Genomic DNA, 26,195 nt, shown 5'->3' with positions numbered 1-26,195 from the left:
CAGACTTGTCTGCTCATGTTTGTGTGCGAGCTGCTGAGTGCAGTGATGTCAGAGTATTGACGGCGCTGCTGTGAAGTGATTAATGTGGGGAACAGTTCAGCATTGGTGCCGCTGCCAAAAATTTCAACTGAAAACACTTCTCATCCTCCGACTGTCACGTCAAGGCTGGCGAGCCTCACCTAGCTCCTCGTAACCACAACACAGCAGCAGCGCTTTGGTTTGGGTTTATCTTCCTCCCCTGTGGGACTCAAACAGCGAGGGGGCCGGGGGTGACTTTCCCGACCCGGAGGTCAACCACGGTGGTCACTTAGTTCATGCTGCATGGCCAACCCCCGAAGAACACAACACATGCAGGAAATGCCATGAGCTGTGCACGATTTGATTCTCTGGCTAATAGATCAATAAAAGACATTAGCGGCGGGCTAACCCAGCGAGCAGCGCTAATACAGGGTTAATCCAGGGTTAATGGCTGAGCAGCATCATTCTCAGAGGCAGCCATTAGTTCTCAGCCACACTATACAATATCAGGTTCCTCTTCCAGTCCTGCCCCAGGTTTCCAGGCACAGGGAGGGAAATTGAAAAGAAAGGAATGGAGGATCGCCCTCCTGAGTCAAGATGAAAATGAGATATCCAGATAGATGAAACTGAATGCGAATAAATGGAAGCGATATCTGGGGGAGGCCAGGCGGCGCGCAGGAAACGTGCACGGAATGAAAAAGAAGACGGGACGGTCAAATTGTGGCGAGGAAGAGCAGGGAGCTCAGAGGAGAGAGGAGAGGGTGAGAAGGAGAGGAAGGGAGTTGAGCGCTACACATCTCCCTGTCCTTGTAAAGTGCTGCGTGCTGTCGGAGCGGCAGCCAAGAATGTGTCAGCCCAGCCGTCTCACGCTGCCTAATGGGCTCTTAAACGCTGATATAAAGCTCACTCGCTCTTTCACCCTCCCCTTTTCCTCCCTCTCTCTCTCTCTCTCTCTCTCTCTCTCTCTCTGCCTCTGCCGCTCACTCTCATTACCTCTCGTTCTCACCCTGTCCCTCACTCTGTCACTCACTTGTCCTCTGCCTCTCTTTCACTCTCCTTCTGTCGCTCCGTCAACCTCTCGCTCTCTGTCGTTCCTCTCCGACTTCTCCCTCACTTACTCCATCCTCACCACCTGAAGCTCTGTTGCAGGTTGTCTCTTTATTTACAACTTTTTTTTTATGGATGAACTCAACACGTCTCTGTCTCTCCTCCACCAGACTCCACAATGCCTTCTACCCTCTGGGTCCGTCCTTCGTCCTCACCCTGTTGCACGTCTTGTCTGCACCACTTCACGGCTTGGCCAATGCCTTTGTCTTCGGCCTGGATAGGGATTGGTGGAGCCTACTGAGCCCAACTGGCATGCAGGTAAAAAAGCTGCACACACACACACACCTCGTTATGGAAACGTGCAGGCTATTTTTACCTGATGGTCACACGCCTCAAAATCATGTTTCCATAAAAGTCATGACCCCCATGATGTTGGTAGCATTCCCATTATGGTTCTCTTCACATCCCGAGGACCAACATTACAAACATGTAAATAAAAGGTGAAGGTTTGTGTTGTGAATTCACACCACACAAAAAAGACACACTAAAACTTAGGGCTGTAATCGACCAAAGAAACTCTCGGTCAACTGAAGCCCTCAAATGTACAGAAACAGAATGACGTTCGGATTATAGCGTGGTCCGGGTATATCTGAAGGATGCTGCCGTTGCTCCGAGCGGGTGCTCCTACAGTTATAAAACAATTCTTAGACTAAAACAGTTCATATACTCAAAACAGACGGGGCAACCTAACGCAGACGTTAGCTTTCGTTTGTAGTCGAACTGTGATAGATCGATACTTTATTGATCGAGGGGAAATCCAGGAAACTTTGCATGCGACTTTTTTCCGTTATCTATTTTCATGAAATGCTGCCACACTGCAGATGTCTCTGACCTGATAGAGGGCTGACTTTAAATGAACCTCTATAAAATTAAATAAATATTCAGCAAACCACCGGTTCTCGGCCTTCTGGTACTCGTCAGTCTGTCGGTCTGTCTCTGGGGGGTTGGGCTAATCCAAAGTAGTGAAACGGTGAAAACACCCCCATTAGCACTTGGTAATTTCCTCCTGATCAAATTAATGCTGCAAAAAAATCGACCAATCAGGATTTTGGTCGAGCCAGAACTTATCGACTAACAAATCGACCAGTGGACGGGGAGGTTACAGCCCTACTAAAACTCCATTTAAGCATCATTCCTTTGGCTTTGGGCTGGTCCAAAATGTGAGCATGTTTCCTGCTCCTGATTTCAGCAAAACACTCACATGTATGTACATATATATTTGACACGTTTTGTCTGGCTGCTCTTTCAGTCAGTAAACAGACTGACCCACATCATCACCCGCAGAGCTCACAGTAAAAAGCTGTTGCTCCAACAGATGCATGCAGTCAGCAATGTCACAGATTCCTGCTCTGAAAGGGTCTTTTTAAACCTCTGAATGCCATCTGTCCTGTGCTGCGTACCTTTGTTTACTTCTTTTAGGGTCACAGGTGACTGAAGCCCGTCCCAGCATGCTTTGGGTGAAAGGCATGTGACTGAATGGCTGAATTATTTCTCTCCAAGCCTGTACGCTTCAAGTGCTGTAGAATGTTTGAAGTTTTGTGGCCATGAAGGAGGATGTGTGTCGTCAGCTGGGCTGTGTGCGTCGCATTTTAAATAACTCTCACATAACAACTCTGCTAATATTGATCATCCCTTGATTTAGGATCCATACAGTTCTGTAAATGTAGTCGGTGTAATCGGGGGTTTTATTAAGTGTTTAAAAGAAATGCATGTATTCAGGGAAACTGGCTCAGTGGGAGGCGAAGCGTTCGATATTTACAACCAGACAGATTCACAGAAATCACAGCGCGCCCTCGTTGGATCATTTCTTGTCACTGACTTGCGTACGATCCATTGAATCTGATTGGGTTGTTCATATGATTATCAGTGAATTGCTACATCAACAGGTCTTGGACCAGACGTGCAGGGACAGAAAGTGTTCAGCCAAAGTTTCCGAGTTGTTGTTGTTGTTGTGTTTTTAGGTATCAAGGTGCTCACAGCGCTTGTGAGCAGCTTAAGGCTGTTACATACTCCGTGAGAACAGAGAAGCTGGTTCTGGCTCCTGGTTTGAGAGGTCTCACAGCACCTCGTCTGAGCAGAATGTTTTCTTAGTGGTGTCCGAGAACTGTGTGATTGGTCTGAATTTTGGAGTGAATGCAGAAGTGGAAAAGCTTGTCCACAGTGCAGAATCCACACTTCCCAACAACACTGTCTGACAGACCTATGGCCATGAAATCACAAATACTACCAACTAACTGACTTGCAACAAGGTCGGCATGCAGCCAGGGTCGGGCATCGAACCAGGATGGACAGCCGCTCTCACCACCGCAGCTGATACCGATGTTTAATATTCAAGTGAAAAGAATAGAACGCTTTAAATCTCTCTGCCTGGTGAAGTCATCGTTGAGTCACTGACAGATATTAACAAGCTTGTGGAGACTCAGGATTATGAAGTCGGCCGCTGTTTTTTTCCGCAGAGGCTCATATTGACGATGTATGACAGATGTGAACTGTCTTTTTTTAAATCTGATCTGAGTCCATCTTCACCGGAGCCATCAACCACTTCAGAAAAACATCGGATTTAACAAATGTTTTCTACAGTTTTGTGCTGATTTAGCAGCTTTTCCTTTTAGAAAAGTGGAACGTCTCAGGTGCTTCAAATTTCTTTTTAAATTCTTTAATATGTTTAAATTAATTTCTTGGATATCTACAAATGTCGGGGTATAGTGGGAGAGTACACAGCAGGACGATGGTTTTAGGCCGTGATAAAGGAATGATGCAGGATTTGTACCTACAAAGCGGCTGCAGCAGCATCACCATCAATGTTTAAACTGTCATCACTGCTGCAAGTCTGGAAGCTCTGTACATAGGGAACTTGTCCGGCCCGGCTGCTGTGGAGGTGATCAAATCCTCCGCTGATTTCTTTGTCATATATTTAATCTTCTTCATCGATTTATTGCTTGAATAAATGACTGATTATTGCTAATTTCCTTAGTCATCAGTCTTTTGTTGATGCAGTGATTCTAATAAGTGAAAAGTCATTAATCAATAATCAGTAGTTGCAGCTCTGAAAATGAAATCTTGTCATCATAAAGCTCTTGATTTTTTTTTTGCTACGTGTTTTTAACCCTTTCCCTGGTGGGATAATTGCTCCAGAATTTGTAATTAAGACTGTTTAAGTTTGCACATTTAGCAGAGCCATCTGTCACAGGTGTTCACACATTACCTGCACATGAAATAATAGCTGGATATGACACAGGAAAACGCTCCTAACATTACAAATCAGACTCTTTATTTTCTCAGATTTAGCATTTATGGAAATGTAATGAAGCCAAGGTGATATTTTTACTATTTGGACCACAAACCCCCCCATCGGCTGCATTTCAGTAAACAACACGATCAATATAGTTCTCCACAGATTTGTCTCAATCGGCAAACATTGACGGTGTCTGCAGAGCCGATATTGAACCACGAGCAAAAAAAAACTGTGGCCTGTAGTTCCCGTCACACACACACATGCATATTGTCACCTGCTCAGTATCACCAGCCACGCTGATACCGGGTCATGAGCACGATGTGGAAGAGTGGAATGTGCGGTATGACCTTCAACCCAAATGTCAGTGTTGCACTGTGGTGAGTGGAGAGAGAGAGAGGAAGACAAGAGGAGGGAAATGGAATCTCAATGTGTTCGTAAATCACAGAGAAAATGCTGTTTGTGTGTGTCAGGGAGAGAAGAAGAAGAAGGTGAGGAAGAAGACGACAGAGAGAGAGAGAGGGAGGGAGACAGGCGGCGTGTGCGTTCGTGCGCTATCGTGACTAACAGCCGGTTGTTATTCATCTTGGCATGCGGCTCTCAGCAGCCCCCACACATCAGGTGTGAGATTGGCGGGGGAGAGGAGGGGTGAGGCAGAGAAGGAGGTGGGGAGGGTGGGTTGTAACAGCGTCAAAACATTCCTCTCTCAGAGCGACGAGTCTGTGCTTTCACACACACACAGTAACCCCGGCGGCTCGCGCTCGCTCGCTGATTCTCTCCCTCTGTGCTTGCCTGTGGTGCATTTGCATGATTTCAGAGATAGGCTCTGATTTTTTAAGCTGACTTACATTATGTACGTATCATTTCTCCTCTCACCTCTCTGTCCTTGTTTCTACACATGGGGGAAAAAAATCAGTTAGAGATCAGTGTGTCTGCTCCCGACAGAGGCAGACTGCGGTTTCACATCACGGGCGAGCCTGTCGTGAGGATTTGGGTTTGGTCTGTTTGATCTTTTGCACCTGTAGCCTGGTTCCTGACTTCTTAATAACCGCCCTCAGCTCTGGTTGGCATGTTAGCCTGGAGTTTCTCTCTGACTTCTCAGCCAGCTCCACATTGGCTTCTACATTTTTGTTGTAAACAGAAAATATTCAGTCGACCGCTTCACTTTTCGTTGACTAATGATCACCTGTGGCACCATATCCAGATCAGAACAGTGCTCGAGAGTCTGTGAAACCTTCAAAACCTTCTATATTTCTGCATAAATATGACCCAAAACATCAGACATCAGATGTGGAGCTTAAACTAAACTGTTTTTTGTTTGTTTTAATGGAGCAATGATCTTTTAGCCCGTTCACACTGGGGGGGAAAAATGTGGATTCGGCCGCATCCTGATCAATCCAGATGTGTTTTTTCTGAGTGTGAACACCTCAAATCCGGCTGTATCCAGTTTGATTTCAGTCCGGCTAGATCCACCCAAGAGAGGTGGATCTAGCCGGATTGGCTCAAATGTGGCTCAGGTGTGAACGCAAATGTGGCGAGCGAATCCGGCTAGCGACATGCTACTTCCGGTTCACGGGGTGCGACACGGGACAAAAAAACCGCATGATGCGTGCGCACACGCGGTCCTACCGCATATTACGAGGCGCCACCTACTGGTTTGGAGGACAGCAAACATGCTGGATGAAGCCGGATTGAGTGCGGACACAAGTGTGTGCTAGCCAGATTAGAAAATAGGTCTGAACTCATCCAGCTTAAAGGCTGTCTGGGCTCAATCCTACTCTAGCTGGAATGACTTTCTCCAGTGTGAACGGGGCCTTTGAATGATACCAGTGAATTCTCAGTTGGCTGCTGAATTCAACCATGCAGGAGACCATTGATAAGATCAGTAACATGATAACAGATTGACAGATGCCAGTGTGTGGTACATTGTCACAGAAGGTGTTTGTTCAAGCAGCTCCAGTGATTCAGGCGTCAGATCGCTGATGTTAAACTTCGTCAGATTCGTGTCATTCTTAAGTGTTTGAGGTGAATCCTGAATCCTTTCGTCAGCGGTCTGTAGCCAGGAAGGAGACCTGGGTCCTCTACTCTCTACTCTCTACTCTCTAAAGCCAAATCTGTAAGGTCTGCCTGTGTTTTCTGAGTGCTGCTTGGTGGATGACCTGGAGAAGGGTCGTGCTGTTACACGGCCGCCTGCCTGAACTCATCCCCCCCCCTCAGACTGCTCGCTGCCTCTTCCTCGGGATGAAGAGTGAGATCTGCAGCTGACATTTTGACGGTGACGTCGTTGCTTCTGTGGACCACTTTCTTAAAGACCAGTGGGCTTAACTGTGTGTTATGCTTCGTTCTGCGGGCAGAATACGGGCCTGAAAGCAGAACCCTTTATCCACTGATCGAATGGAGAATCAGATTAAAGCAGAAGTCTAAATCAAAGCCAGCCGTGAGATTCCTGAAGGCTCCCACCACTCCTCCATTCTCCCTGGAATGAATACAAGGCCTCAGCTTCTGTATTCTGTGTGTATTCGAGTAACCAGATTATTAAATTGTACATAAGCACATCATTTAATTTCCTCTGTAGCCCGTTTTCTTTGATTAACCTGCTGCTTTGTTGCATGTGAACATACTTGTGTCTCTCTGCCTCACATGTCTGTCTTTATCGAGTTGGCTGCTCTCTCTCTCTCTCCACAGCAGCCGTCTTTGACTCGTGTCTCCCTCCCTCTCTCCCCCTCCGTCTCTCTCTCTCTCTCTCTCTCTCTCTCTCTCTCTGTCTCTCCCCTGTCTCCTTTGTTCCCACTACCCTGTTACAGCATCTCTGGCATTTATCTCCCTTGCATTATTTTTTTCTTCTTCTCCTTTGTGTAGCATCTCTCTCCCACCTGTGTACTCTCCGTCTGATTCCCTCTCCCCGTCTTCCTCTCGCTGTTTCCCTGATATTGATCTGCATTCTAGCCATACAGCTGAACCGCCTGTGGCTCTGCAATGAGCTCACATCTCACTTCTTCTTCTCCTTCTTCTCCTTCTCCTTCTTCTTCTTCTTCTTCTGTATGTATGTGAGGGTGCAGCGGGGAAAACAGCTGCTCCCAGTCCTCTTATGTCTCTATATCACTGCAGACAGCGGTTAATTTGATATAAACGGTGTGTGTGGCAGTGCTGAGGGTCTGTGGAAGCATAGTCGAATATTTTGGTCAGTTAAAAATGTGCATCACAGCCGTCGTGAACGTCTTTGTGCACTCCCACTTCTTGTTGTGCTGTATCCACTCCTGCAAGCAGCTCAGGTGGACGGATCACATCGCTCCAAACTCTTTCATGATGGACAAAAAGAATGCTGTTTGGCTTGTGTGGGAAAGGGCACGATTAGTGTTTACTCCAAGGTTAAATGGCTTTACAGTAGTTGCAGGAGTTTATTGGCTTCAGGTAAACACACACACTCACGTGGGGTTGATCAGTGATCAGCTGAGTCCATCGTGTTTCTTTTGCCGTCCCTCTTAAAACATTTAGATTTAAACTGGCACTTAGAGGCCATGATGTGCCTGTTTTTTGTGCAGTGGTTTCTTTCAGCTGTTAAACACAGTGAAGCTGAAACTGCAGTGAAACACTGATGTTGTGCAGCTTTGTCATTTATATTTGCCCAACTTTTGATCATCTGGAGGCTGCATGGAGAAGGCGTCGTCCGTTTGATCGAAGTCGTTTCATAAAACCATTCACTACGTTTAACTCACACACACACACACAGCTGCTTCCGTCCAGCTACGTTTGAGTCAGATCACGAACGATTGCTGACGTGAAGCGTGGTTTAAAAACAGTCCAGTCGCCCTGAGAATGTCCGGCCTCTTTGGGGAGCTGCTCTGGAGGTGGCAGCCTGGTCGGTTCACACTGGGGAAAAAATGTGGCTTAAGCATCCAGATCAATCCAGATGTGTTTTTTTCAGGAGTGTGAACACCTCTGATCCGGCAGTATCCAGTTTGATTTCAATCCTAGGCTAGATCCACCTCTCGTGGGTGGATCTAGCCGGATTGGCTCAAATGTGGCTCAGGTGTGAACGCAAATGTGGCGAGCGAATCCGGCTAGCGACATGCTACTTCCGGTTAGTGATGTGCTACTTCCGGTTCACGGGGCGCGACACGGGACAAAAAACCGCATGAGGCATGCGCACACGCGGTCCTACCGTGGCGTGAACGGACTCTGTATATTACGAGGCGCCACCTAGTGGTTTGGAGGACAGCAAACATGCTGGATGAAGCTAGATTGAGTGCGGACACAAGTGTAGCCAATCATCAGCCACATTTGAGCCGGATTGGCACATCTGGATAGGCCCGAATCCCGCTTTAGCCAGATTTTTTTCCCCCAGTGTGAACGGGGTAATACAGACTCAGCTCAGACAGCTTAGTCATTTTCTTTTGTTTGTGATATACAGACGCACAATAAAGTAGCTCATGTTCAAATTATGTAGCGCCTCACATTTTCCCAGTTATTATCACCTTTAATTATCAACTTAAGTGGAAAATGAAAACAACTGTGCCTCATTTTCCACAGACAATAATGACACATGCTGATGACAGGTTGCATCCAGGCTTTTTCCCCAATGTCACAGAAGACGTCGGGGTTCGGTAACACAATGCACAGCATCCTCGCTTTGTATGTGGGACTGTGGGGTGAAGCACACAGCCGGTCATCAGCCTGGGGCGGTGTGTAAATCACCACCTCAGTATATGAATGCATGGCCTGAAACGTTGTGGTTGTGTGCACTAATTCCACAGTCTGTGTGTGTTTTGCTTTCTAGCTGGCTCTGCAGTCACGGTTCTGTGACAGGACTCGGATCGGAGAGTACTACCCCGGGGCGGTGCGCTACACACAGGCTGACCTGGTGGACCTCAGCGATGACGACGACGATGACACCAACGTGCTCTTCTACTCTCCTGACATGACCCTGAAAGACAGAGGGCCCTGAGAGAGAGGTGGTGGGGGGGTGGTGGTGGTGAGGGAGGAGGAGGAGGAGGAGGAGGAGGGTCACAGCAACGGATTAGAAACCGAGAGGGAGGAAAAAGGTAGAGGGAGGGAATGGAAGGGAAGATTGGGGGGACAGTCAGGCAGATAGAAGCCGGAGATGAGCTGTCAGGTTCCATTATTAATCCCCATCCTTTACTATTTAATATCCTAAAGACACACACACCACACATACTGAGCAGCGCTCCGGCTCCCTGCAACGCTGCCATCAGAGAGAGAGAGAGAGAGAGTGAGAGAGCAGGGCTGCAGCGCTCCACAGATCCTCCCAATGTTAAAGGCATCTGCTGCATCCCAGAAGTCTCTGAACGATTCCCCTCTGCGCTCCTTCAGATTGACTCTGTGCATTCTGCAGCGTGTTGGCATGCCTGAAAAACGAAAGGAGAAAAAAAGACATAAAGGACTGCTGAAAGGCAATCATAACAAGGTGTTCCTTTAGTATTCACAGCAATTACCTTTTCACTTCTCTGCAGGAGATGAGTTGAAAAGCAGGTCTTTAAAAAAAGCACCCCGTGTGTCAGATGTGAAGGCATCTACAGCAGGTCTACCCGGAGACTGATCCCTGTATTCTTGCCAACAGGGGGGGGGGGGTGTACAGAAGGGCAAATAAGCCCCGGAGCACCAGCGCCTCCTTCCTCAGACAGTATTTCTCTCTTTGCAGATGACACCATATTCTTTGTTTTTTGTATTTATGACAGATCAATGCACTGTATGTATTTAAGTGTGCTCTATTTTTGTACGTGCCTTGGACCGGAACATGAAGTTCCCATCCTGCTGCTCTCAGCCCGATTCTGCAGCCTTATGAACAAAACACACACACACACACATGCTGTAGTAACAGCATTTGATGACTCATAATCCTATGGCCTCTGTCAGTCGCAGTGTTGAGGGAAAGCTGACATGAGCCTTTTGGTTTTCCGGTTTCTTCACCCTGGGTGTCGGCTGTCAGCTGAACTAATGAACCGACACTTGACCCTTTTTACCTGTTGAGTTTCTGAACTTTCCTGCCAGGCGTCAGTCAGTGACACCACAGTGCAACTTTAGTTTGCAGTTCACTACACTGAATCTCACACACACACACACACCTGCACTGCGCCCCTGTTTTTTTGGCACTGTTGCAGCTCTTACTTGACTGTGCACTCCATCAAATAAATGAGCAGCAGAGACATTTCATAACAAAGCTGAGACTGGGCGTGTTTATTTCATTTTCACATTGACGCCATCCCTCATCCCCTCTTCTCACAGCGCTGCTTCCTGTGATGTGTTCGGCCATGTGTGTGTGTGTGTGTGGATGTACATCTTTTAGACCTGGGCTGCTTAAATAATGGATATTAATTATTGGTCGGACCCTTCTGGCCCCTGCCTGTCTCCAAATATGGTTAACTGGATGTTGATGAATGGAATTGCGCGCGCCATGTCCTCCAGAAAACCAGACTTCTCCCTCTCCGCGCAGCCCCGCACCCCCTTCATATAAAGATCCCGTGAAGTAAGCGAATCTCCCTGTCACGCAAGAAGAATTATTATTCTCCCCTCATATCGTCGCATGCGCCGTAATTGGATACAATTTAACACCCGCGGCCCACGGGCATGTCGGCAGGCGCGCTGCCTACTATTAGCTCGCCTCGCCTCGCCACCCTATCATTTGTCAGATCGCTGTGTTTGTGTGTGAGAGAGAGAGAGAGGGAGAGCCTGTGGACTAGTGTGTGTTTGTGCGTGTGCGTGTAGCTCGAGAAACCGGAGCCATTGTTGGAGTCCGGCCATGACCTAGCTGTGACGCACAGAGCGAGCAGAGAGGGAGCGGCGGCAGCGCAGCAGCAGCAGCAGCCCGGACTCTGGAAAACAAGCCGGAGCTCTGTCACCTCAGAGCGGGCGGCGCAGGCAGGCGGGCGGGCCTGGTGGCTGTCTGTGGCTCCTCTGCGCTGCTGCTGCTGTTTATTAGAGCCCAGGCAGTATTTACAGGCTGAGACGTGGGGGGAGGGTGCAGCCCTTCCTAACCCAAAGCACACCCGCTGCTTACAGTAAAAATAAGGCTGGGGAAGGTTAATGGGCAGATCACAGCCTGCACGGCTGCTGTCCGGGATGTAGAAAGAACTGATTTGGCTGCTATGGAGCAATCAGGAGTGATCCATGAGTTTGGATTAGCATTAGTAAACAGATGCTTTCATAAGAATTTCTAGACAGCAGAGATTATTTGTCGATCACATGTTTGTTTTGGTAGATGATCAACTGAACACACGAGGAGGGACCACGACCCAAAGACCTGGAACCAGACTCACAGCGTGGCTGCTGACGGTCACTGTGGGCTGGGCAGGGTTTGGGTTTTTTTTTGTTTTTTTTGCCTCTGGGCCACATAAAGAGTGATCCTCAGATCCACCCGGCAGCTGACAGTCTACAATGCAAACTATGCAAACAATTTAAAGACACAATACCAGAGCAGCAGCCAAGTACACACACACACACACACACACACACACACACACACACACACACACACACACACGGCAACACTACCTTCTCTTGTTGTTGACACATACATGTTAAATCCCTGCAATAAAACGAGGTGCTAAAGGGTTAAATACAAAACAAAAAGCAGAGTGTGTGTGTGTGTGTGTGTGTGTGTGCAGTCCTCACTCTTGACACTGACCTTGAGCAGCAGTCTGAGCCTGTCAGCTGATCTGATGGGGCCTTTTATTTCACAACAGTTGGTTCAAATAATCAAAAGTCAGTCTGCTGTATTTGGAGCCAACATGTTCCGTGTGTGTCCACCGCCCTGTGAGGAGGCTCGCAGCAGAGCCCTCCTTTATTTTGAGCTGGAAAGGTCATTTCACCACCAAACAGCAGCTCTCTCAGTCACACATTGACAGAAAGGGACGCTCACATTTACGCAGGGACTAATATTTGACCGTCGTGTCCTCCTGTAGCTGGGTCCAGAAATACTTTGGATGGATTGTTTACAGTGAGTGCTCCTTTTAGTTCGGACTGTTTTCTGATATTTAGTCCAAAGATATAAGCGGACTGAACCTGTGCGTAATGGTGGAATAACCCACTAAACATGGAGAAACACCAGAGTCCTGCCTGTGTATTTATAGCTGTGTTTAATGTGTCTGTGCTTCCCGGCGCCGCTGCTGCTGCTGCTGCTGAGCACAGAGCCGGAGAGATCTGCGCTTCCAGCGCTGCGATCCGGCCCTGCAAGGGTTAAATTAATCTCTCTCTCTCTCTCTCTCTCTCTCTCTCTCTCTCTCTCTCTCGCTCTCTCAGCACACACACACAGGCTGCCACCGCCCCAGATAACAGAGGGGCGCCTCTCCCCAGCCAGCCAGCCTCCGCTAATCGCAGTGGCAGGAGGGGGGAGTGGAGTGCCGGCGGCCTCTCACTGCGCTGGGCTTTTTATTGACGCTGCCTGCCTGTGTGTGTGTCATCTGTGTGTCTGTGTGTGTGTCATCTGTGTGTCTGTGTGTGTGCGCGCAAGGCTGTGCATGCTTGTGTGTGCGTGTCAGAGCGAGAGAGCTATAAAGGAGTGTGTGTGTGTGTGTGTGTGTGTGCGCTCCCCGCCAGCAGCGGAAAGCAGGGAGAGGCGGGGAACTGGGAGGGTGGGTGGCGAGGTTATGAGCGGAACTCGACAGAGGCCGACAGACGAGAGAGAAGGAGGGGGGAGGATGAGGGAGGGAGGGAGGAGGAGGGGGGAGATCTTTCTTGTGCTGCGCTGAGAGCCGCCACCGCTCCTCTCTGCTCTCAGATAAGGCTCGTTTGAAGGTTTTCATCTTTATTCTGTAAAAAAAACCGACGCGGCTGCTCAGTGTTTCTGCGCGTGTTTTCGCCATTTCTGATCCCCAAGGTCGGAATAAGACAAGTGTGACTGATCGCTCTGGGCCCACACTCATTGATCACATCGATGAATTTAGCAGCGTATTGATCGGGGCTTAATCTATAGGTTCATGTCTCTCAGTGCTCCAATAATTAGACTCTCTCTCTCCCTCTCCCTCTCTCTCTCCCTCTCTCTCTCTCTTCCTCTCCCTCTCTCTCCCTCTCTTCCTCTCTCTCTCTCTCTCTCTCTCTCCCTCTCTCTCCCTCTCTTCCTCCCCCCCTCTCTCTCTCTCTCTCTCTCGAACAGCAGCGGCAGCAGCAGCGCTGTTTGGCTCGGAGCCACGCTCGCCCTGCCGCGCCAGGCTGTAATTATCCCCGGTGAGGCCGCGCTAACACAGCGTGGCGCGCCTGTGGGGAACCGGTTAGCCCTACAACACTGGTGGGGGTGCGTGCCAGAGTGTGTGTGTGTGTGTGCGTGTGTGTGATTACGTGTGACACGGAGGAAGTGAGTGATGCCGCTGTGTCGTATCAGAGCCATCTCAGGTCCTTACACGAACCGTGCAGATGTGAATTATTGATTAGAAGGCGGATTTAAAGGAATTGACACAAAAATAAGAAGTCATTGATTATCACGAAAACACACCAACAATAATAATCAGACACACATTTTTTCATGCTCGTGTGTTGCACGCATAGATCTATTGATTGCACACGTGCACATGCCTGAGCTTGTGTGTGTGTGTGTGTGTGAGAGTTGCAGTAAGCGATCCATAACGATCTGCAGGTGGATTGTGCTGATTAGTACCGGCTGCTGTGGACTGAGCTGCGTGCAAAGAGCTTCCTGCAATCTGAGCCCGTGGACTGTGTGTGTGTGTGTGTGTCACTTGTGTGTTGACTGTCAGCCTCTTCAGAATGTGTGTCAGAGATTGTGTGTGTGTGTGTTTATACCTGTTTTTTAAGCATATATGTGCACATTCACAGTGTGTGTGTCTGTGTGTGTGTGTGTGTTTGTTTGCCAGGCCGCTGCTTCAGTGTCTGATTGCAACAGCAGATGGCTGGATCACTGTGACCTCCCAGGGTGCGGCACTTTCTACCCTATGATGCATCTGTGTGTGTGTGTGCGTGCTGTGGTTGTCACAACACACACACACACACACACACACCTATGTAGGAGGACGGAATCACAGGTTTTGTGTGCACTTTTTTTCGTCACCATTATCCACTATGAGTGTTTTCAAAGGCACACGCTGTTCTCTGGCTGCCTTTTTCAAACCACAAAGTTCACACACGGCCATAAAAGTGCAGCCATAAAAAGGAGGGCTGCACACACACACACACACACACACACTCCAGACCTGTTTTTGTGTCTCCCTCTCAGCGAAGGTGTTTTTTTTCTGTGTGTTTTTGTCTCAAGTGCCAGAAATTTGGTCGCCCTGCGGTTTCTCTGAGCAATCTTCATCCTGATCCGGTTTTGTAGTGAGTGATGGAGAGAGCTGTGCGCCTTCAACACCCTCAGAGTCAGAGCAGGAGGGAAGGACTGAGGAAAACCCAAATGTGTGTGTGAGGTTTGTGCGTCTGTGCAACACCCTTGTGACCTTTCAGTGTGATTATAGGTTGTGTGTGACATTAGCATGATTCCTAGGCATTATATGTGGCTGCTGTTATCCTTATCTGTCTGTCTGTCTCTGTGTGTGTGTGTGTGTCTGTGTGTGTGAGAGGAGCTGGCTGACAGTCCTGATAACGCAGCACATCGAATCTCTCTTACAGGCCAAACAGCCTCTGCTTTGGTAAAGGGGCAGTAGCAGGGTTGCCAGTTTGGATCCTACCTGCTAAAATCTGGGCAGCAGAAGTGACTGGGACATATGGTGCAACGTGGCCGAATGTGTCAAGCATGACACTCACATTGCCAAGGCTAAAGATGGAGGCATACGTCCCGGGGAAATGAGTGTTGGCATGTTTCTGCTGACGATAACAAACATGTTAGTGGAACCCAGTGAGGGAGCTCAGGTATGCTGGAGGATGAACACATCACATGTATGTCTCCTCTTATGGTGAATGTCATCTAAATGGTATCACTGTTTTGTTTCCTCTGCTCCAGACAAATCCATTATTCACAGAACACCATCGTATCACAGTGAGTGAATATGAAATTGAATGTTCTTCAGTGTATTTTCCAGTCGGGCTGTTCGTCTCAGGGACGACTGGCTCATGTCAAAAAACCCACATTCATCCGCCGTCACACGTGTTACATGTTAACGCGTCTGTCAGCAAGGCGTCCTGACTCAACGGCATGGAGACAGTGGGTGGGAGACAGGGGGATTATATAGAGGGAAGTCACACTGTGTGAACTTCCTGTCCCATAGGGGGCGCTCTGCAGGCCAGAGCGTCCAGCAAGACACACCGAGCAGCCGCAGCAGAGCCCCTATAGATACACAGTATATATATATCTGAGGACTCCATCAAAGGAGGATCTTCTATCACCATGAGTCCTAATTAGCAGAATGCTAACGTAGTATGGTAAACCCCCAGATACTCACACTCCTCCATCTGGGACAGATTCTCCTCCTTCACCTGGAGGGAGCTTTTTTTCCAGGAAAGACCCACCGTCTCAGATCTGGAGCTTCTGATCCTCATTCCAGCCACAGACTGCTGCGGTGAGCGCCGTGGGTCCAACATGACCTGCAAAACAACAAGCAGACCTGTGACCTCGTGAAAATCCCACACAGGTCTGACATGCTGCTGAGGCAGCTCACACTCTGAGCTCACAGGGACCTTATAGCCCTGCATACTCTGAAAGCACCACAGGACCCCTCCAGGGATCTGGCTCTGAGCCTTCTCCAGGTTTGTAAAAAAAGCTCCAAACTCCACATTTACCAGGAAGGCTGAGGAGTGTAGTCCCCTCACACAGCCTCAGGTCCCAGAGAGTAAGGTCTGTGGTTACTTTCTGCTGAGGCCGGTCCCTTTGTGGTGGGTTCCTGTCCAGCTCATGGGCCTGGATGACGTCAGTTTGGCACATCTGCAGCTTTAGGGCCTTGTCGGCACCTTTTCTTTTGAGTATTTGTACATATTTGTTGTGGATTATTCTTCTTTGTTTGTTTATTTCATCATTTTCAGACCTGTGACATTTCCTTCCAGGTGGTCTTGTCATCATTTGATTGTGTTCAGATTCTTCTTTTCTTCTTCTTCCACAGCAGCTCCCCCTGCGCCGATGGACAGGCCTCATCCAGATGAACTGTCTTCATGCAGAGCTGATTTCATTCTGCAGCTTCACGGTCACAGCGTGGACTCACCTCTGAAAACACACAGGCACATATGCAAACGACCCAAGTGTCTGGTTGTATTTTGTGTGCTCATAAAAAGAAGTTTAACTGGAAGGCTGCCCCACTTCTCACCAGATGTTGGCTGAGATGCATAATGTGATAGTTTGTTGACCTGAAGAGGAGGAAGAAGAAGAAGAAGAAGTGATTAAACATTTCCGTCTGAGTGGAATCTGAGAAATGTTCTTTCAGAGTGACGCTGCTGTCGGTGTGATGGTACAGGCCGGGCTGTGGTTGTAGTGGGCAGCAGGGGTGGAGGGTGGAGGGTGGAGCTGATGATCAAACAGGCTCCTCACTTCAACCTGGATTTATTTAAGAAAGCATGATGGAGGTTTGACTCTGAAGCTGCTGCCTTCACAGAGGAAAGAAGCCTCTGACTCCAAACCTTTATGGACAGTTTGGCCTCCAAGATGAGTTTAAATGCATCCATGTGTGTGTGTGTGTGTGCGCGCTTTGTGTTTATTTGTGTATGACCGTCTGGTTTAACTCCCACTTTCAGCAGCTGCGGCAAAAGCAGCCAGACCTTCCACTGCCAAGTCCCCCTCTCTTCCTACTCCTACTCTGCTTCTGTCTGTCTGACTGTGTGTGTGTCTGTCTGTGTGTGTGTCTGTGTGTGTCTGTCTGTGTGTGTGTCTGTCTGCGCCTTTCTTTCCCTCATCTCTCTCCTACACACACACACACACACACACGCAGGCACGTGATGCACACACCTCAGGCTTCATATTCATAGCCTCCTCCTCCTCCTCCTCTACTTGACATGGGAGCCTTAACAGATGTGGCCCAGCCTTGAGCTTCCTCTCCCCCTCTCTCTCTCTCTCTCCCCCATCTCTCCCCCATCTCTCTCTCTCTCTCTCTCTCTCTCAGATTTACCTTATCTTTAGGATTGGAACAAAAAGCTAAACTGACATTTAATCATTTACATATATCCACACAAACTGTGGAGACGGTCGATATGAAACCTCTGGCTGGATTCAGGCAGCTGTGGGGAGACGGCGGGCTGCTGTTAATGAGATGAAACTTCAAAACCTTCATTTAAATAATACAAATAAAAAAGATGCATTTATTATTCACAAAGAAACTGGAGTCAAATCAACAACTTGGCCATTAAAGCAGATTTTAATCTGCTGTTTGTGGAAAAATAAAACTCTTTGGTTCCGTTTTTTTCACACTCTGATCTTTCTGTAGACAAATATCTGCTTTCCTTTTTGTTCTTACTTCATTTTCCGCTGAATATCTGCGCTCAAATCTGCGCCGATCCTTGTTTTGGAGTTTCAGCGGAGCTTCAGTGTGTGTGTGTGTGTGTGTCTGTGTGTGTGTCTCCGTTTGAGCGTGCGCGCGCAGCCAGTGCCGTGCGCTGGAGGCTTATGGTAATTGCGGTCTCCCGACTGGCCTTCTGGGTAGAGTCTGCGCGAGTGGGAGTGGAGCGAGTCGCTCGGTCTCGGCAGCGTTCATCCATTCTGTGCGGCACTCCCCGTACAGCTCCGTGCGTCCTCGGTGCGAACCGCGGAGGGCTCCGACCGGGCTGTTCCTCTGCGAGATTCTACGAAGAAAACGTGGGACTGAGAAGCTTCGCGGAGTAACCTTCAGCAAACCTTCCGACCGAGAGACGCGGACTGCGCTGCTGGAGAGGACGCGGAGTGACGGAGAGCGGGAGAGAAAGGGGCTTTTTCCGAGGACGGCGTGCTCCGCTGAAACCCAACATGGCGCTGCTGCGAGGTACGGCCGAGCTGAATTAATTTCTCCGCGAATCCGCCGACCTCGCCACCTGTATCCTTCGGGGCCGTGCGGCGCAGTGCTCTCCGGCTGAACGGACCTTAGCGGATTCTCTTTTTTGTGGATTTGTGGCTTTTGTTTCTTCTGCGCCGCAGGATCTTTTTTTTGTTGCTTTATTGCAACAGAAGTGACATTTCAGCAGCAAAAAGTCCGTTTGAATCAGAAGGGAATGGATGAGAGTCGCCTGTAGACAATAGAATAAAGACCCGAGCTTCATACCTGAGACTTGTGTTGTTTTGTGACAAGTGGATAACCTGTTAGACACTTTTAGTTGTTTTTTTTTCTTTGGCCGGGATCGCCTGTCTCCAGCAGACGGGACCGTGACCGGGCTGGTCTACGTGCGCACGGATCGCTGCCCTCCGAGTTAACTTGGCAAAACAGGAAAAAGGCGTGAGTTGGGGCGCAGCAGGATTCGGCTGGAATTTGCACCAATTAACCAGGTGAGAAAATCAATGACGAATCGAAATGTGTTTTCCTGAGCGTGTGTCGCTGTGAAATCCCCCCTGTGCGCGGGGGGAACGCGTGCTGCGCTCTGGTTCTAAATGTTCTCTGAAGGGGCCGGGGTGGCTGGAGTGATGCTGGGGCTTTCATGTGTGTTTAATCAGCAGCTGTCTGGTGGTTCTGGGGCTGGATGTGGACGCGGTAGTCCGGTGCTGTGCGCAGAGACTGGGAGAGAGACCACTTCTAAGAATAGCGCATAGGGTGGTCTTTGTGCGTTTCGGCGGGGCAGTGGCATGTGGCTGATAAATAACACGCACGCACACACACACATAATGACCCCACCGTGAGTTTGGCCTTTTGAACAACTGTCCTGTCAGCCGGGCGGAGGTGGGAAGGACGTCCCAGAGATTAGCGAACTTGAAAGTGGCGCCGTCCTCGACGGTGAATATTCAGGCTTTTCGCACCCTGTTGTGTGACGGAGGAGTGTGAGCGCCTGTGGGGCGAAGAGGGGTGGGAGTGTGTATGTACGCGTGTGCGTGCGCGCACACGGAGCTTCTGCGCTAAACAAGGTTACGGAATCCAGCAGCCTCGCCCTGCCAAAGGCGAAGCGGAGCGGTGCTGCTGCTCCGCTTCGTACACGGTTCAGTTCAGTTGGAGGGCATCCCCGCGGCGTGTGCGCGTTGTTGTGACAGCTGAGTGTGGACGTGGGGGAGATGTGATGGGAGGGGGGTGGGGGGGTGACTTTGTTTGGGCCACAGTGGACGTTGATCAGTTGTCTCATCAGTCCAAAAGATGGTGGGGGTGGGGGGTGAGGACGGGACGCGGGAATGCACCGCTCACCTTCCTGTCTAGTTGATGGAAACCGCTTTGGCACGGTGCCCTCTCTCTCTCTCTCTCTCTCTCTCTCTCACACACACACACACACACACACACAGAGTCTTGCAGGTGTTCTCGGATATGACTTTGCTTTAATAGCTGGATGTCTTCCACGCAGCCTTTGCAGTGCGGTGGAATATCCTGTGCGCACGAAGGATCGGGGGACGCAGCGCCAGTTTGGAGCCCGGAGCTCTGCTGCGCTCTGGTCTCAGCTCAGGCTCTTTATAATAAACAAACACTGAACTGAGTATGATCACTGCCACAATCATTTATTCGTACAAGTTTACCAACTTTAAATATTTGAACCCTTCCCTCCCTGCGTGGATCACAGCAGCCATTGAACTGCTTCTAATGAAGTTGCTGTGATTGAATCTGAATGTCCTATAGCTGCTCTTTAAAGCCTCCCTCTGTGGGCTACTTGGACCGAGGCATCGTAAAATGGCTTCAGTCTCTGCGCCCCAGTCTCTGCGCCCCCCCCCCCTGTCCGGGGACCCGCACAGGCACTAATTAGGGGACGCTCTCTTAGGGCGATCGATGAGCTTCATATTGGCTGGCTCCAGCTCATTGACGAGCTTATTGAGGAGGAGCAGCTACTGAAGGAGCACTTCAGCCCGGGCGGATAAAAAGAATCGCTCATAACGCGACGTTCTGCACCAGCAGGTTGTGTGGGGGTGGGTGGGTGACAGGAACCTCGGGTTGGGACCTTTAGAAGGAACACAGAAGGGGATTAGCTGGTGGGGGTGCGGGCTACTTCGGCGTACTTTGAAGGACACGTGAAGAGACTCTGATGGACGTAGCTGGGTTTTTCGGGACAGGTTTGGTCAGTCTGGTCTTTGGGTTCCATGCTGACGGTCCTGCCTTCAGACATCAACCCGTGTGTTCTCAGCCTTCCTCAAACTTCGGTGACTGCGCAGCCTCTCAGTCCGCGGTGCTTGTTGTTGAAGCCTAAAAACCAATACTTCAACATTTTGTGTGGGCCGAGTTTATTTATAGTTCGCCCCGTCGGCCTGTTTTGCGCATCATTTTCCGCTGCGCGCTGTGAAGTCAGTGTGGGACTGATCTGTTTTCCAGGTGCTGGAACACAGGCGGGGAGGGCTGCTTACCATTAGCCTGCTGATTCCCCTCACACACACACACACACACTCCCTGTTCACACGAGAGGACTTCACACTTCTTCCACAAACAGTGTTTTATTGCTCAGGCCCATTAGCCTAGCTGTCAAAATGCGGTTCAACTGAACCCCCACCCCTCCCCCCGAGCAGAGTAGGCTTTCATTCGGAGCTGATTTTATTCATTAAAAACATGGAAACATTTTTTTTTATTTATGACTCGTGTCCAGATAAACATCGGAGGGTCTGACTCTGAGGAGGTTTTATCCAGAGGAAGCGGCGTTCAGGGTGCGCGTCGGTGCGCAAAGTTCACCTGAAGGCAGCGGCCCCCCGGACCTGCTGGGGGGGTTTCATTGTCATGCTGAGTGACGTGTCAGCGTGGGGCTCTGCGTTTGAAAGAATTGAAAACAAGCACAACGCCTCCATTTTAAACCCATTAACGTCCCGTTTGTCCCTTTCTCTCTAATCTACAATCAATAGGGTCCACGCGGGGAATATTACGCACAGAGAGGGAGGACGTCAATACGATCACGGGGCCACTTTTTCTTATCAGTCGTGATGTGTGTGTGTGTGTGTGTGTGTGTGTGGGTCGTCATAAGAAACCTCCGGGTTCTGTTTTCTATCCAGACAGGAGCACGAGGGCTGTCTTTGTGTTGTCGCGCTCGTGTTTTTTGTCTCTCACGCCGCCTCTCGTCGCTGCCGGCGCTGCGCTCGCTGCCGAGCTGGAGCTGCGTGTGAACAAAAGCGGAGGCGCGGCGCAGAGCCGAGCAGGGATCGGTTTTCCAGGCGCTGCGCAGCTCCCGGAGGAGACGTCACGGTTTGATTGAAGCTATGCTCCGTGCTGGCCTCCCGGGACCTCGCGATGAAACGGGAGAGCCCCCACCACCTCCCTCCCTCCCCTCTCCCCTCTCCACCCGCCTCTCTCTCTCTTTTCTCTCAGCGCTTCACAAAGCTTTTTGTTTCGACGAGGTCTGGAGCGCACGGGTCACTTCCCCGCAGAGATGTGTCGGCCCCCAGCGCTGTTTCACCCGCGCAGAGCGGTCAGGACGGAGCCACATGGCGCTGGTCTGCAGCACACACACTGCACACACACCGTAAAACTCATATTACTGATGTCCTTTTATTATATGTGGTTTTTAATAATAGTGGATCACGATCAAAACTCCACATTTGGACGGGTTTTGCTATTAAACCACACACATACACACACACACTGATATGAAAAGATGAGTAAAACCTGTGAGTGTGTGTGTGTAGCTGTCTGACCTCACACTGGCCTATCGGAAGATTGATTCAGCAGCAGAGTAATGATGACACACCTCGGCTCCCTCCTCTCCGCGGCTCTGCAGGCACAGTCTTGATCAAGCCTCCTCGTTTGTTTTTAGACATCGGTGCCTCGGGCATCTCTGACGAAATCCCACAGACTCTTGGCAGCGCGGCGAGTAATGGCGATACACCAATAGCCTTCAAAGCAGGAATGTGTTATCTGCTGTCTGCATGGAACATCGCTGAGTCCTCGCTGGCTACAAAGCTTTTTGACCTCGTGTTGGGAATCCTCGCAGGCTCCAAGCAGCCGAGTGGAGTTGGTTTTTAGTGGGTTGTCTTTGTACAGGGGTCAGCGTCATTTCTGCGCGTAACACGATGATTTATTCAGGTGTGAACTGACTTTGATTTGGTTTCGTTTGTGCGTCTTTACGCACCAGAAAAACAATCATCCTCCTCTGGTTATTCATCCTCCTGTCCTGCTTGTGTGAAGCACTTTCTAATTATTATTATTATTATTATTATTATGTGGGCTGTTCATCAGACACGTCAACACATGAAAGCAGCGAGTACACGTTAAGAGCTCCGGTAAACGGGCTGACTCGTGCATGCGCATCTCTATTACAATCGGGTCCTTTGGTGGCATAAAGGGCCATTTAGTCCTCATTTGGCCCGGGATGAATAGAGCTGGTTCAGCAGCAGCAGCCGCCGCCCGGGCCCTAGTGACAGCACGGGGGGGGGGCACACAATGTCGCCGTTGTTGACGGCCGTGTTGCCGAAGGGGGAACTGAACCGTGCACCGACTTGCATGCGGCTGTGCAGCGGCCCGGGAGGACGCAGGGGCCCCTTGTTTACAACTCGGTCGCTAATAATGTGACAGCTGAAGAGACGCCGCCATCTCCTTCCAGCTCTGCGCTCCACCAGCACCACACACACACACACTGATCTGCTCCACTTCGCCTTGGAGCCTCTGTTCCCCCCGCGTGTTTTACAGATCTGTTACGGCTGAGAAGCTGCGTGTCAACTTTCCGTGGACTGCGCTGAGTCTCCGTTAAGATGATCAATTGGACCATTTGGCACGCGTCGGCCTGATAATCAATAACAATTAAAATTGGGCTGGCGTCCTCTCCCCAGCTCTCCTCATTGTGATGCTGGGTGTTGTGCGGCCTGAGGCGGTGTGTGGTTAGTACCCAGGCTGTGCAGTTTTTTTGGGGTCTCCGTGTGTTTTCTCAGATTTGTTCCCGCTGACTTCTGTTTTGTTCATCGGCAGTATGCGCAAAATTCCTTTCGTTTTGGACGCAAACACACACACACACACACACACACACACACACACACACACACACACTCGACAGCGTCACGGTGTGTGTGTGTGTGTGTGCGCGCGCCCGTATTTAATCCGTGTTTATCCCCACCCCACCCCCGTTGCTGCGGAGATTATCCTGCGTCACACTGCATTTTTTTAGAGCTGATCGGAGCTCTGCGCTTCAGAGAGCCTGGCAAAGCTCCAGGGACAAAGCCGAGAGGGCGCCTATACACTCCCGCTCCACAGCCAGACCCACATTCCCGGTGCCTCCGTTACTCTTGTAAACGTGAAACAGTGACCAGATCATAAACACGGGACAGTGTCTGTTCAACCTGAGCTCCTTTATGTGCCTCTCTAGTGGAGCAGTTATGAACCTTCAAAGCGGGATGAAGCCGCCGCACACATGCACACAGACACTCACACATATCTGTATGCAGGCGGCCGCTGCGCTGCGCGGGGAATACAGGCCTCAGCTCTGCAGGAAATGATGAGCGGTGCCGGGGTTTGTTCTGGTGCGCACACCGCGGGTCACTGAGAGTTCAAGTCTCTGTCATCAGAAACGGGAAACAAAGAGAAAGAGGGAGTTTGTTTCTCTCCATTCTTCTTCATCATCAGCCGGTGCTGTTTACGGCTCTTCCTCCCTGATGTGCAGGACTAAAACCAGGTTCAGCTGAAAAACACCCGGTGGTTTTCTGTTTAATGGTGCGCGTCAGGGCTGCGCTCCAGCGGTCTGGTTTATAAACGCAGCGCCGACCGCTGCACCGATCCCCCTTCCCCCTGCCTGCTGCTGCTGCTGCTGCTGCTGCTGCTGCCGACCACTGTGATGGATTGGACGGCCGTCGGGAGTTGTTTGTTGCGCAAACTATTCTTAGCAGCGGGGTTGGGCGTCAACACACACACGCACACAGCCTTCTCCTTCTTTCCTGTCTCCTGCCTCCTCTTCCTCTCCGTCCTTCCACTCTTGACAGAATTTCTTCCCACAAAAAAAAAACATCAGACACCATTTGGATTCCAGCAAAGCCGCTTGATAGTCTCTTGGCCTAAATTTAATCTGCTCCCACACGTTATTGATGAGCACTATTTCCTCCAAAGTGGGCATATAAAAGCTTTATTGTGCACCCTTCTCCCATTTTAGCACGTTGGCAGTAATAATAATCATAATTTGGTGCAAAGACAGATGAACCCTGTCATGTATCCAGTTCTAATCCAGGTGCTTCCTGCTCCTTTTCGCTGGTTTTTTTGGAGAGGACAGGTGCCGCTGTGAAAATGAGACGTAATAATGTCACCAGAGTTTTGTGTTACTGCGCCGATCAAGGACAGATCATTTCCCTCATAAGTTCTTCCCCAGCTGTCTCTGTAATAATAATAATGTGGTCAAATATTTCAGAGTTGGCGCTGAGATCGTGTTTAGGTTGGATGTCTGCGTCTGAATGAGGTTGAATCCGTCCTTATCGTGTGCGTTCTCACTGTTTGTGGGCTCCAGGAAACGCAGGAAGCGGGAGTGATGAGAAGCCTCTGCGCAAAAAGTTGGTAAAAACGCGCACACGTGTCCGCACACACGTTCGTTGCACTCTTACCCACGCACACGCACACCGTTTCAGTTCCGTCAGCTGCGGATGTTGTTGAAGTGTGTCTGCTTGGTTGCAGAGTGGGACTGTGTGTGTGTGTGTGTGTAGTGGGGGGGATGGGACTGGGAGAAGCCGTGTCAGAGGGGCCCACGGCGGGCTGATTAATGTGCCCCGGGTCACGGCAATAAAAGTGGCGTGCCAGCGGCGCAGCAGCTCGGCGCAGAGGCGTTTCTCTGCAATGATCGAGGAGTTTCTCTGCTGCTCTCAGCAGCACCGCGAAGCTTCACGTTTTCTATTTAAAACCAACACACACACACACACACACACACACACACACACACACACACACACACACACACACACACACGCGGGCTCCCACCTCATTCCTGTAGCTGCTGCTTTGCATGCTCACAAACAGCAATCAGTCATCACCGGAGCTCAAAATGTTTTCTGTTAATTAAACTCTGAGAGAAGCTGCATTCTCACCTTTTGGTTTTTGGTCTGTTTTTAAAAAAGCCTGTTGAAATGTTTCATGTTCCTTCAACAAGCATCATACATGTTGTTCAGTCTCTCTTTTCCTATTCAGGGCCACGTGTGTGTGGGATTTTTCATGATCAGCCAAACTTAGCTCTGATAACAAATCTTATTTTCATATTTCCCTGATGTAAACCAAGCCCGTCGTGCTTTAAAAAAATGGAACATTTAGACATTAAAAGACAGTTGACACACAAAGGGGTGTTTGTGTGCTTAAAAACATATTTAAATTATACAGTTGTCACTTCTGTTGTCTTTTTATTTGTAGTGTTGTGTGTGTTGATCTGTGGCTCCGTGTCGGAGGGTGGTAAATGGCCTCCCACCGAAGTGGTCTGCGATGCATAATCTTCCCTCGCTCTGCTGGCGGAGGCAGCTGAGAGAGCAGGTCAAAGAGGGCGCAGGGAAAAAAAACTGCGAGGAACGTGACGTGGTGGCGGCAGTGAGGAGGGGGATCGGGGGGATCGGAGGGAGGGAGGGAGGGAGGATGGAAGCCCACACAGTGCTTTCATCTCTGCTGTGGACGGTGCCATTAGGCTTCTCTTTGTGTTTTCACTCTGCTCCTCCTCTCATTTCACTTGCACATCTCTGAACTCTGTTTCTACACAGCAGTGACACCTTCCTGTGTGTGTGTGTGTTGATGTGGCAGAGCCAAGACACTGACTGCTAACTGTTTGCTCGTCTCCACAGGGCAACATCTGTTCGTGATGTCGATGCTGAGGCACAAACCAACCTGGAACTAAGACAAGGGAACCACATCACACAAAACATGGCAAGTCCTCGTGCTCACACCTGCTGTAATCTGCCACATTATCTACAAAACAGTAATCTGGAGTAAATGATTGATTTCTT

The 26,195-nt window shown here is 49.8% G+C and overlaps 2 protein-coding genes and 1 long non-coding RNA gene across 7 annotated transcripts in view; all 3 read left to right on the top strand.

Moving 5' to 3' along the window:
- Positions 1 to 9,302, top strand: part of LOC114426123 (cyclic AMP receptor-like protein A) — a 45,729-nt gene extending 36,427 nt beyond the window's left edge. The window contains exons 12-13 of the mRNA XM_028393303.1: positions 1,236 to 1,383; positions 9,135 to 9,302. Coding sequence (XP_028249104.1) covers positions 1,236 to 1,383; positions 9,135 to 9,302 — 316 coding nt within the window. The remainder of the gene's footprint in view (positions 1 to 1,235; positions 1,384 to 9,134) is intronic.
- A 2,870-nt stretch (positions 9,303 to 12,172) lies between these two features.
- Positions 12,173 to 17,574, top strand: LOC114426367 (uncharacterized). Of its 4 annotated transcripts, none has more exons than XR_003669353.1 (4): positions 12,173 to 12,311; positions 14,574 to 14,713; positions 14,927 to 15,166; positions 15,258 to 16,339. It is a non-coding gene; the product is annotated as an uncharacterized LOC114426367 (long non-coding RNA). The 4 variants fall into 4 exon arrangements; XR_003669351.1 differs by lacking the exon at positions 12,173 to 12,311 and adding an exon at positions 16,351 to 17,574 and having other exon boundaries at positions 14,063 to 14,713; positions 15,258 to 15,293; XR_003669350.1 differs by lacking the exon at positions 12,173 to 12,311 and having other exon boundaries at positions 14,063 to 14,713.
- A 310-nt stretch (positions 17,575 to 17,884) lies between these two features.
- bcor (BCL6 corepressor) overlaps positions 17,885 to 26,195 on the top strand; it is a 29,388-nt gene continuing 21,077 nt past the window's right edge. For both annotated transcript variants that reach the window (XM_028393200.1, XM_028393198.1), the window contains exons 1-2: positions 17,885 to 18,689; positions 26,034 to 26,115. In XM_028393200.1, coding sequence (XP_028249001.1) covers positions 26,113 to 26,115 — 3 coding nt within the window. In that variant the 5' untranslated portion in view covers positions 17,885 to 18,689; positions 26,034 to 26,112. The remainder of the gene's footprint in view (positions 18,690 to 26,033; positions 26,116 to 26,195) is intronic.

Source organism: Parambassis ranga, chromosome 21, assembly GCF_900634625.1.
Source record: "Parambassis ranga chromosome 21, fParRan2.1, whole genome shotgun sequence".
Classification (NCBI taxonomy): Eukaryota; Metazoa; Chordata; class Actinopteri; family Ambassidae; genus Parambassis; species Parambassis ranga.
Note: the sequence above shows the minus strand (reverse complement) of the source record. Positions and strands in the feature narration are given on the sequence as shown.